Here is a 12,162-nt window from a genome sequence, read left to right as displayed (position 1 = left end):
GCAGATGGAGACAAACATAAAGCTAAATTAGCTCCCTTGTACAAACAAAGAGCTGATTTGCAAAACTACTTCATGAGCTGTAGTCTACATTTGTAAGCAGTGAGTTTAATAATGTTTCTTATTAATAACTTGTGTGTTATAAGCAAGGAATCCATGCATGAAAACAAGGTTTTAACAGGCTCAAGAGTTTATTTTGGTTTTGGTTGAGCTCTACTCTGACTCCATCTCTGTATTTCTATTAGAAAATAGGAAACTTGTGACTCTTCGCCTTCTAAACATCAACAGATGTAATGACTCACATTAGAGTGTGTGGCCTTAATGATTCATACATTTATGCTGCAGGATGACAGGATGTGTTTTTATGATTTCTGCTTCACAATGTATGTTTTGACAGATAATAACTTGTTTACAAGAGTAGATATGATCTACTATTAACACGCCCGTGGCCAGGATTTAAGCAATACTGATTTAGGTTTGCGAAGGTGGGTAACTTGTGAAGACCATCATCACATACCCCGAGCCCCCAGATATTACCTCCTCACTGGTAGCTACGGCCCTGGCTATTAACTATGAAAACAACAACTGATTAGTGGACTGAGTGATTGTGGTCGAGGAGCAGTTTTTTTTTTTTTTTTGTGTGTGTTTATTGAGCATCGACGATACAAAATGAGGACAAAAAAGAGACACTGTACAATGCTCACATTTTCCCAAATTTTACAATTTACAGTGACCCCCCCACCCCCAGCCCCCCTCCCCACACCACACCTCCTTCCCCTGTAGAGGTCCCAACCCTACCTGTCTCAAGGTGAAGGGGGGGAAAAAGAGAAAAGAGAAAAAAACTAAACTTGAAACAAAAAAAAAACACAGAGCGTAAACTAGGGAAAAACTAACATTTTGGGAATGTACGTTTTAGTGGTACGTCAGCAGAACTCAGATATCTGACTCCTCAGGTGTAATATCATTCTAATGAGTCTATAATGAACAACAAGGGGATCCAGATTTTGTCAAATTTCCTCAGAGAGCCGTTGAGGGAAAACCTTAATTTCTCCAACTTTAAGTGGCGTAGAACCTCCTTGAGCAGCAGCTTGTTTGGCCTCCAGCTGCTGTTTCCATCTCATATTTGAGAGAGAGACTCGCTGTTTACTTTTCCTCCTCTTGGACTCAAAGGTCAGCTCGAGCTACTGATCAACTTTCACATTCCTCACTCACTCCCTCTAGTGTGGGAAACACAAACTGTGGGACACATATACTGTGGGCAGCACCAGAAAAAACATTTCTTCGAAAGTCAGAAAAAAGGTAAGAAATCAGCACGAACTGCGTGCACACACACACACACACGCACGCTGTGGACAGTGGATGGTGACTTTAGTGCACGTAGTTTGTGGGATCGGGCTCAGAGCAGCAGATGAATGTTTTCTCTGCTCTGAGGCTGCAGACAACGCCCGAGCACTGAGTCCACAGCACTTTGTGGGTTGTGGGTCCTGACTGCAGCTCGGGCTGGAAGGTCACCGTGTTGCAAACCTTAAGTGTGACCAACCTCCAGCTCGAGGTGAAGGGTTCGGTTGTGCAGATTATTCAGGAGACGCACAGAAGCAGAGGAAGTCCAAAGTTCAGTGGAGCAGAGGCTCTGCTCGGTATATAAAGAGTCCGTGGACGTGTCATCCAGCCACACTCTGCAGTTCAGAGCCACTGTTGTGATCTGACTCCTCCGCACTGATCTGATCCTGGTTTGTTTCCTCCACTGAGCTGAAGGATGAGTCGTCGTGTGGCAGTGATCGGAGGAGGCAGCTCGGGTCTGACCGCCATCAAGAGCTGCCTGGACGAGGGGCTCGAACCTGTGTGCTATGAGAGCAGCGATGACATCGGTGGGCTCTGGAGGTTCAAGGTGGGTCACAGGGGGCAGTTCAGTTGAATTTAGTATTATTATGATTATTTTTTTTTCATTTTATTTTGTAGCCAATTTTTTTCTATTTTGTACTTACTTTCTTGTTAACTTTGTTTCGATTATTTGTTGCTCAAAGGTGGTTTGAGCTTGTGTGGCACTCTGGATTAACGTATAATAAAACAATATATAAAATATAAATATAAAAATATATAAATAAGATTTGCACAAGTCACACGACAAGAAAAACACAGTTACAATGTAGAATCTAAATCCTTCCATGCCTCCCTCTCTATTCCACTACTATCCCTACCTACCTCGGGAGCCCACTCCAACAAGTTTAATTGTATGACATCACTCACCTGACCATGCAATGAGTGATAGAAAACCGATTGCATGACTGTAACCTCTAAATCCGCTGCCTCTGCTGTAACAAGTGAATTTCTCTGACACGGGATCAATTATGTCACTAAACTTGGTTGAATTTCTGTTCTGCAGGAGAATCCGGAGCCGGACAGGGCCAGTATCTACCACTCGGTCATCATCAACACCTCCAAGGAGATGATGTGTTTCAGCGACTTTCCGATCCCTGCACACTACCCAAACTACATGCACAACTCGCTCATCATGAACTACTTTCGGCTGTATGCTGATCACTTCCAGCTCACCAAGCACATACGCTTCAACGTAAGGAGTCCTCACTTTCTTTTCATCTGAAGTGTTGCACCAACCTCCCCCTTAGTTTCACATCTGAAATGATACTCATTTAAACACAGCAGAAAAAAACATTTATAGCAAATATTTGTAACCATTCCTTAAAGGCGAGTCTGTATTTGAACTCTTTCTGTCTCTCGGCCGCACAGACCCGAGTCTTGATGGTGAAGCAGCGAACCGACTTCTCTCACTCAGGCCAGTGGGATGTGGAGATAGAGACCAAGGACGGCAAAAGAGAGAAACACATTTTTGACGCTGTGATGATCTGTATTGGACATCACTGCCACCCCAACCTGCCGCTCCAAGACTTCCCGGGTACAAATGGCATTGATATCACAATGCTCCTCCTTGAGAGGACTTCTCCCTGCAGGAGCCTTAGGTCATCAGGAAAATAAATAACGTACATATGTATTCACATATAGAGCAGGGAGTTGAGATCCAATCACAGCTGGTCACAGAAGACACATTCAAGACACATTTGAACACTTTTAGAGTTGTCTCTCAGGATGGATGTAAATACCAGGTCTAAACTGGCCCTTGGATGAATGGAACGGTTTGCCGCCACAGAAACACACATCCACCCATTAAACTCATATAATATACAATAGATATTATTTGTGCAGCAGAAACAATTCTGTTTTCTTTTCTGTCAGGCATTGAAACTTTCGAGGGAAAGTATTTCCACAGTCGAGACTACAAGAGTGCAGAGGAGTGGAGGAATAAAAAGGTGGTAGTGGTTGGAATAGGAAACTCTGGCGGAGACATAGCAGTGGAGCTGAGCCGAGTCAGCAAACAGGTTGGACTGCGATATTAATATATTTAAATGTCTTAAATGTTTATAACGTCATGGGTCTTATATAGAAATAATTTTATTCATTGATTTTGTTGCTCAGTGCAGGGCATGGCTCATCATTGCAGTCAAGATCTAGAAGATATTCAGAACAACAGACAGCTTAGGTGATATTGGAATATTGTTCACCTTTGTTCCAGTTCCAGACATTGATTAGATAATGTTCCACCTGATTGTGTGATTGTTTGTGGGGTCAGATATGACCACAGGGCTGTGAGGACATGGAGTTAATAATTGGATACAACTACTAGGTGAAATGTTCAGGAGCAGCTTCCTAGTAGAAACAATATCGGTGGTAAAGCAATACAATTAAAATACCAATTTGGCAGCGCACAGGTTTATGTGAAATAGTTTTAAAACATATTTTTATCATCGTGTCAAAAGTTATCAGTTTGTCAGGTCACGTGATAATTAAAGGTCACTCAGGAAATTGTAGTTTTATCCTGAATTCCTGTGTGTCGTTTTTCAGCTCTGAGATTCATCTGAGAATATTTAGATTACAGACAGACAGAGACAAACTTCTGACACGTCAAAGTCTGGAGCAGTGTAACATAAAGAGAAACTATTCCCTGTCAGAAGTGAAGTAAAAAAAAAACAACTCATGTTATGAATAGAAGTTTAAATCAACCAATCAAATGTAGTGTTGTCTAAATTTGTGTTTTAAAATGAGAATCAAGAATTATCAAGTTTGTTTTTAGTTAAATTTGAATTATTTTATAAAGATAACATCTGAATGAGCCTGAATCATAATCTGATGAAAAAAAAAAATCTGGATAATATAAATGTAATGTATTATGTAATCAGGGTTGCTTAAATCTGGATTATTTGAGTCTGTATTATTTAAATACAAATTATTTACATCTGGTTTATTAACACCATAATTATTTAGCTCTGGATATGATCTGAAGATGATTTAGTTAAATATCTATTATTTAGACCAATTGAAATCAGAGTTTTTGAGTTCCAGTTGTACATGCTACATTTGCATATTAATATTTCAGGGATTTTGTATGATTATGACTGTCTCTCTCCTCAGGTTTACCTGAGCACTCGAAGAGGAGCCTGGATTCTGAACAGAGTTTGGGACAATGGCATACCCCTTGATTTGTTCTTCAATAGGGTGTCTACAGCTATACAGGACATTCTTCCCCACAGTGTTGTGTGTGGTATTGGAGAGAGGAGGCTCAACAAAAGATTTGATCACAGTCTGTACAATCTGAAGCCAAAGCACAGGTACTGGATCTACTTTTTTACAGCTACATAATGTGACTAAGCAGCCTTTCTTCCTATCTACAGCATGTGTTAGTAGTGTAAGCGGCAGAGCTTGAGGGTGAAAATGTCCAGTACATTAGTCCAGAAGAAGATATCTTGACAGTTATGGAAGTTTTCTGGAAGCTGGAGAAAGGAGAACTCAGGCAGCAGCTGATGTCTTATGCAAAAGAGTTTAATGTAGACTAGATGCATCAAGAAAACCAGAAGGTGAAACAATAAACAAACGCTAACACAGTAACACAGTAACATGAGCAATTGTCACCCCCAAGTCTCTCTCCCACAACAACCCTATATATCTCCCTCTACTTGCGTCACCCATTTTAACAGCACATCCATGAAAGCCTAGATTTGCTGTCACTCTCTATGTTACATGTAGGTGTTCACTTCCTATTGGATAGTTAGGCCTAGTTTTTGCATTCCTAAATCACATTGTGTCCTTATGTTTTGCAACAGGTGAATTATAAAAAAAGAGTTGAAGTTGGTGCCTCTCTGTCTGGCGCATATGAATTGGATTTTAAAGTCCATCAACTGCTTAGAGAGAAGGGTGTGTGTGTGGAATTAGACAGGCACTATTCTCCTGTACAGATATAGTGTAATATACGATAATATATAGTCGCATATACAGTAATGTGTGAGGATGTTCAAAAATTCCTCAACATGGACTGCTGTTGTCAATCGTCATGGTCCCCTTATGATGCATTTTCTGTAGTTTAACGTTCATGATATTTTTTAAAGACTTGTTAGTTCTATGGCTTGATGGCAAAATTATCTGCTATTTCGCATCTAGTAAAAAACACTTAGATAACTAACCATGAATCTATTAACATAAATCTCAGGTTGTGGAGCCAACATCCCACAGTGAATGATGAGCTTCCCAACCGCATCCTGTCTGGAACGGTTCAGGTGAAACCCAACATCAGCAGATTTCGAGGATCCACTGTGGAGTTTGACGATGGGAGCATAGTGGAAGACGTTGACCTGGTGGTAGGTTGAGATAATTGTTTGTCCACACTCACAGTAACGCCTCTGCTCAGTACAGCTGCCAAGTAGTGTCAGACCAACATGAGTCCCATGTCTTACAGGTGTTTGCCACAGGTTACAGCTTTTCCTTTCCGTTCCTGGCCTCACTTGTGGTCTCGGTGTCTGAGAACAAAGCATCTCTCTACAAGTTTGTGTTTCCCCCTGAGTTGGACCGTCCAACACTGGCCATCATTGGTCTGGTACAGCCACTGGGAGCCATCATGCCCATCTCTGAGATGCAGTGCAGATGGGCCACACGTGTCTTTAAAGGTAAAGATACAAGTTTTTCAGTCCTTTTCAGACGTATTTTGTGTTTAAAATGAGAAATCTAAATGTTGCTTTTTCCCACAGGTTGCGCCAAGCTTCCCTCAATTGCAGCCATGCTAAAAGATGTCCAGTGCAAACAGGACACCATGGCCCAAAGGTACAGCAGTGGATTTGGTTAACTTTGTGATCACTGACATATTTTATATCTACATTTGTCCAATTTTGAATTCCACAACATGACCTGCAGGAATTTCTTTTCCAGGTATGTGGCCAGTCAGAGACACACCATCCAGGTAGACTACGTCAATTACATGGATGAGTTAGCAAAACAGGTTGGGGTTAAGCCAAACTTCCTAAAGATAATGCTGACTGATCCCAGGCTGGCACTAAACGTGTTGCTCGGTCCGTGCTCGCCGTACCAGTATCGTCTCAGAGGGCCAGGAAAGTGGGCCGGGGCCCGTGAGGCCATCCTCACTCAGTGGGAGAGAGTGGTTAAGCCCATGCAGACCAGACCTTGTGATGATCACAACCCCAAGAGCTCATTCAAGTGGCTTCTGATTCTGTCAGCTGCTGCTGTGGGCGTGGCTGCGTACATTCAAAGGAACAGCCTTCCTGCTTTCCTACAAGATCCCACTGCACTGCTGGACCAGATTAAAGCGTACCTTCCTGTACAGTGATGTGAAATGTCATACTGATTCATTTTTAGCTCGGATCACTTTTTACACATTTGTTCATCCAATTTTTGTACACATGTTTCTTGTAATAATCTGGGCGGCTGTGGCTCAGGGGTCGGAGCGGTTGTCCTCTAACCAGAAGGTTGGCAGATTGACCAGATGCTCCTTCTCATAGAGAGAAGTGATGCACTGTATGGATCTGAATGTGTAACTGTACTGTAAAGTGCTTTGAGTGGTCATCAAGACTAGAGAAGCGCTTTGCCATCTGATTTTCTTGGCAAAGCTGTGTACTCATAATGCTAATCTCTGACTCATATTCAAACACAGTGTATGAACATATATGTTTTTTCTGAGTTTGTCATGGTTGATTTCCATAATTATGTTCTTGAATGAATTGATCAAAATATATTTTCAGATCTTGCATGATAAATTACAAAAGCTGTCACTTTTCATCTTTTGCTAACTTTGTTCGATTCTTTTACGCAAATAAATTGACAATTTTGCCCCCGGTGACCACCTTCAGATTTTTTGTGATACACGTACCAATAGTTTTTACCACACTTTTAGTGATTTAGGATTATCATAAATCACATTCTTTGTTAATTCAGTTTTCACCAAGGTTCTTCGTTTTTTAAATTACTTCGTTTATTAATTTGTGAGATTAACTTTAAAAAATGGCCAATGACCCGTTGATTTTAACCTTTAATCTTTCAATCTTTCTTTCAAGGAGATGTACAGAGTCCACTATGTTTTCCATCCCCCCCCTTTCCAAGTCCTGCTGTTCCCCTCAGTCCAATCCTTTCCCCCCTTCCCTCCACGTATCCTTCCTGTTCGTCTCGGCGACTCTTTTTATGTTTAAAATCAATCTGTTAACATACAAAATAAATAAATAAATATAAAACCCTGCCTCCCTTGTATATTTAAATCACCTTGGTCCCAGTCCTTTTGTCTCCTTATAGTTTAACCTCACACTTCTTTTTCTATTGCAATAAGTTTGCTCATGCCTCTGATCCCTGATGTACACTCCTGATCAAAATCTTAAGACCAGTTAAAAAATTGCATGAATTTGCATTTTGCACTGTTGGATCTTAGGAAGGTTCTAAGTAGAGCTTCAAAATGCAAAAAGAAGAAATGGGAACAAGAGACCAAAAGTTGTGAGCAGGCAATTTATTGAAAACAACAATTTAACTCAAATAGGCTGTTCATCAGCTGATCAAAAGTTTAAGACCACAGCCTTTAAAAGCCAAAATCTGTGCAAAAATTTGTATTCCATGTCATTTCCTGCAAGTAATCACACTGTGAAGATCTCTTGATGGCAAAGGCAAAAAAGCTCACTGTCTTTGAACGTGGTAGGATTGTTGAACTGCATAAACAAGGCCTCTCACAACGTGCCATCGCTGCTGAGGTTGGACGCAGTAAGACAGTCATTTTGCATTTCTTAAAAGATCCTCAGGGTTATGGAACAAAAAAATCAAGTGGTAGACCCAAAAAAATCTCACCGGCGCTGAGCCGGAGGATCCGAATGGCGGTCCGTCAAGACACGGGACGATCCTCGTCCCAAATTAAGGCCATTACTGGTGCTGACTGCAGCCCAATAACCATCAGAGGGCATCTGCGAAGGAAGGGCTTCAAAAACAAGAAACGTCTTCAAAGGCCACGTCTCCTTCAACGCCACAAAATTGCTCGTTTAGACTTTGCAAGGGAGCACCAAACATGGGACATTAAAAGGTGGAAGAAAGTTTTATTCTCTGACGAGAAAAAATTTAACCTTGATGGTGCTGATGGCTTCCAACGTTACTGCCATGACAAGGAGATGCCACCTGAGATGTTTTCTACGCGGCACAGTGGAGGGGGCGCCATCATGATCTGGGGTGCTTTTTCCTTCAATGAAACAATGGAGCTCCAGGTTGTGCAGGGGCGTCAAACAGAAGCTGGCTATGTGGAGATGTTGCAGCGGGCATCCCTCATGACTGAGGGCCCTTGTCTGTGTGGTAACCACTGGGTTTTTCAGCAGGACAACGCTCCAATTCACAATGCCCGTCTGACCAAGACTTTTTTCCAGGAGAATAACATCACTCTTTTGGACCATCCTGCGTGTTCCCCTGATCTTAATCCAATTGAGAACATTTGGGGATGGATGGCAAGGGAAGTTTACAAAAATGGACTTCAGTTCCAGACAGTGGATGCCCTTCGTGAAGCCATCTTCACCACTTGGCGCAACATTCGCACTAGCCTTTTGGAAACACTTGCCTCAAGCATGCCAAACGAATTTTTGAAGTGATCAACAATAATGGTGGAGCTATTCATTACTGAGTCAGTTTTTGACACTTTAATTTCTGTTTTAGGAGGTTTTTGGTTGTTTTTGAGCTGTGGTCTTAAACTTTTGATCAGCTGATGAACAGCCTATTTCAGTTAAATTGTTGTTTTCAATAAATTGCCTGCTCACAACTTTTGGGCTCTTGTTCCCATTTCTTCTTTTTGCATTTTGAAACTCTACTTAGAACATTCCTAAGATTCAACAGTGCAAAATGCAAATTCATGCAATTTTTTAACTGGTCTTAAGATTTTGATCAGGAGTGTATCTCTCAGTAGTTTTGAGTTGGGAATTTCCACCAGCCAGCCTGAAGCATAGCTTAGCCTATTGATTCTCATTAAATATTCTTCATACACTTCATCTAACTACTCACTGAGACTGCATTACCACAATTTTTAATATTTTTACAGTTATGTAAAAGTTTACTGTGTAAGTTCAGTCACACTTAATTATGCATTAATTTATCAACCTTTTTGCAAAATTATCCTCAGGTATTTCAGCTTCTTCTAAACACATAAACCAGACACTAAAGATGAGTTGTTGAGGAAATATCAAATCAGTCCGAAGACTGGACCTCGTTGTTTAAAGTCTATGTGGGGATGTCTCAGCTCTCATCGAAGAGGCTTCTTGCAGGTTCAAGTCGAGTTCAAGTTTACTTTTATTGTCCTTCAGCCTCATACAAACTATTAACAAAATCTGGTTTCATTGGGCCAAAGAACAAATTAGAGCTCATTTTATGAATGAGTCGTGATGAAACTTACCCAGGATCCACTCAACTGCAATGGCCACTGGTACAATAGCCTTGTGGAGCCTATTAATTGCCCAACTGATTTCCAGGGCCTTGAGAGGTCAGATATCTGAGTCTCTTCACCATTCAGTAAGAACTGAAGAAGCCTCTTGGGTGAGAGGTTAAATGTAGTTGTCCATCTCTTTGATAACCATGTTATGGACATCCTTAGATATTATCCTCTTACATAGAGAGCAACTCTGCACCAAGCTGCCCCGAAATGTATTGAAATGTTACTACATGTAGTAAGTGAGTCTCTAACCCATTAGTCTCACCCCATGTTATAATCACTGAGGTTGAGAACAAATTATCCTTCCGCCTCCCAATCTGATTTCTTCTGATAAACATCCTTTCAAGCTGCAAAGTGGAAGGTTTGTTTATGTACATTTTCTCCACACACTCTGATCTAACTATTCACCTGCTGTAATACAAAGCCTCACCTTGCTTGAACTTTGCTTGAACTTTGCTTTATCCTAGATTATGGTGTTTGTATGCATGCCTTTTAGCTAGATACATCAAAAACTGTTGAACCAAGGGACATAACCCAATAAAGAGCCATTCAAATTTTGCAGTGTATCCAGGGAATTTTTGTAAAACTCTTTTAACATTGCAAGAGCCCCTTTCTACTTTAACTCTAAATAATATTTATAATATAGCTTGTGATAAAAGGAATATTTTATAGATTTGGTCCCACTGCAACTACAGTACTTAATATCCCTTTTGAATCTAAATTAAAATTGATTACTCAAAACAAACATCCCTGCTCCTTTTCTTCACCAAACATCTTATGTAATTGTGGAGTGGCGTCTGAGCCTTTCCTCAGGTATATTACTGTCCGCTAGATATTTATTAACTTGTGACAAACTATGGCAGAGGGCATCCAGGTGGTGAAATAAAGTAGGCAATAGGTCTGACGTCCATAAAAGGAAATCAGTTTTGAGGCTGACAAACATTCACTTTAATGTTGTGTGCAGCGCCACCATAGAGTCTTGCTGAGAAACAGAGAAAACCCTATTTTCTCCCTGTCTCTCTGCCGCCCAGACCAAAGTCTTGCAGGTTTAAGCAGAGATCAGATTTTGATTGATTGATTGGGATTTTCCTGATGACCTGATCAATCATCACTGCCAACCAACTACTTCTCAGCTAAACTGACTATATACCGATTAGTTTACTCAAGCGGTGCAAGAGCTGTTGTGGCAATATAAAGGGACGTCCATGTTATTTAAAAATCAACCTTAGACACACAAGCCTGTATTGCCAACTCTGTACAATGTGGTTACACAATACTGTAACAACAGAACATCTTTCATACTGACTTCAAACACATATCAGAGTCTTTTTACACCAGAAGCAGGTTTATGGTGCTTATCCTGCTAATGAGAAATATAATCTGTAGTACTCTTTACACAGATATACACACTGAACTTTAACACAGTTGCAACATGTAATAATAATTGAAGCCATATTATTTTAAAACCATCATGTTGGTAATAAATCTGGTACAGTTTACTAACACAAAATGTATTTAAATAAAGAATAAAAACTATACTAACACTACTGTAAACCTGTTGTTGTACTCAATAACTTATGGTTTTGCATTTTGTACTTATCAATGACTTGTGACATGACAGCCCCTGAAAGTTGAATCCATAACATCTTGGTCACCCCCTGGTGGTTGGCTGCAATCTACAGCAGTCACATCTGATTCATAACATGAGGTCATGTGAGGAAGGAATCCTTGCACATTACATAACTGAATTTATTGAAAGACAGGATTTGGTTCCCAGCATAAACAGACTTCTTTCTTACACTGCCATGAACACAGTGATGTGCATTTAATAACAATTCATTCATTCATACATTCATTCATTCATACATTCATTCCTGACATGATTATGGCTGTATGATGCAGTGCTGACTTAATTATATTGAATTTGGTGCTTATAGTTTAGAAAGTGATCATGGACACCGCAGATATGTAATATTTAATATTAATACAACACGTGTAAATGTCAAAAGTAAAAATTTATAAAATCAATGAGTCAGGATTATTTATGTTCCAGATGAACCAGTTAGTTAGTTAGTTTAGTGTTTTGTTAAGTGTTTTGTAATTTAAACTAAAATATTATCTCAGCCAGATCTAGTGACAAAAGCTATACAAAACACTGATATTACACTTAATCTCTGGCAGATTTAAATTACATTACTATCTAGGCTGCACCACAAGCAAAATGAATGCACGTTGTTCAATGACGCCCCCTAACGGTGGCTTCAGATCTTTCCTCTTTGCTTGAATGAAACCAAAAGATGTTACGTGTGCAGTCTGTGTGTCACTCATAGTGGGATCATGTGATTAAAGGAGTCTCTCTCTCTTTGTATCGC

At 40.3% G+C, this 12,162-nt stretch overlaps 1 protein-coding gene across 2 annotated transcripts; it reads left to right on the top strand.

Moving 5' to 3' along the window:
* Nucleotides 1–1,208: 1,208 nt before the first annotated feature.
* LOC133010066 (flavin-containing monooxygenase 5-like) lies at nt 1,209–7,585 on the top strand. 2 transcript variants are annotated; one of them, XM_061077481.1, is made up of 10 exons: nt 1,209–1,296; nt 1,747–1,885; nt 2,381–2,569; nt 2,746–2,911; nt 3,250–3,392; nt 4,483–4,679; nt 5,555–5,702; nt 5,801–6,008; nt 6,090–6,162; nt 6,268–7,585. In XM_061077481.1, exons 2-10 carry the CDS (start codon nt 1,754–1,756, stop codon nt 6,680–6,682), a joined length of 1,671 nt encoding a protein of 556 aa, XP_060933464.1. In that variant the 5' UTR covers nt 1,209–1,296; nt 1,747–1,753; the 3' UTR covers nt 6,683–7,585. The 2 variants fall into 2 exon arrangements, with proteins under 2 accessions (XP_060933464.1, XP_060933465.1); XM_061077482.1 differs by having other exon boundaries at nt 1,211–1,296; nt 1,753–1,885.
* Nucleotides 7,586–12,162: the final 4,577 nt, after the last annotated feature.

Source organism: Limanda limanda, chromosome 9 (assembly GCF_963576545.1).
Source record: "Limanda limanda chromosome 9, fLimLim1.1, whole genome shotgun sequence".
In the NCBI taxonomy this organism is placed as follows: Eukaryota; Metazoa; Chordata; class Actinopteri; order Pleuronectiformes; family Pleuronectidae; genus Limanda; species Limanda limanda.
This window is presented reverse-complemented; position numbering and strand designations above follow the sequence as displayed.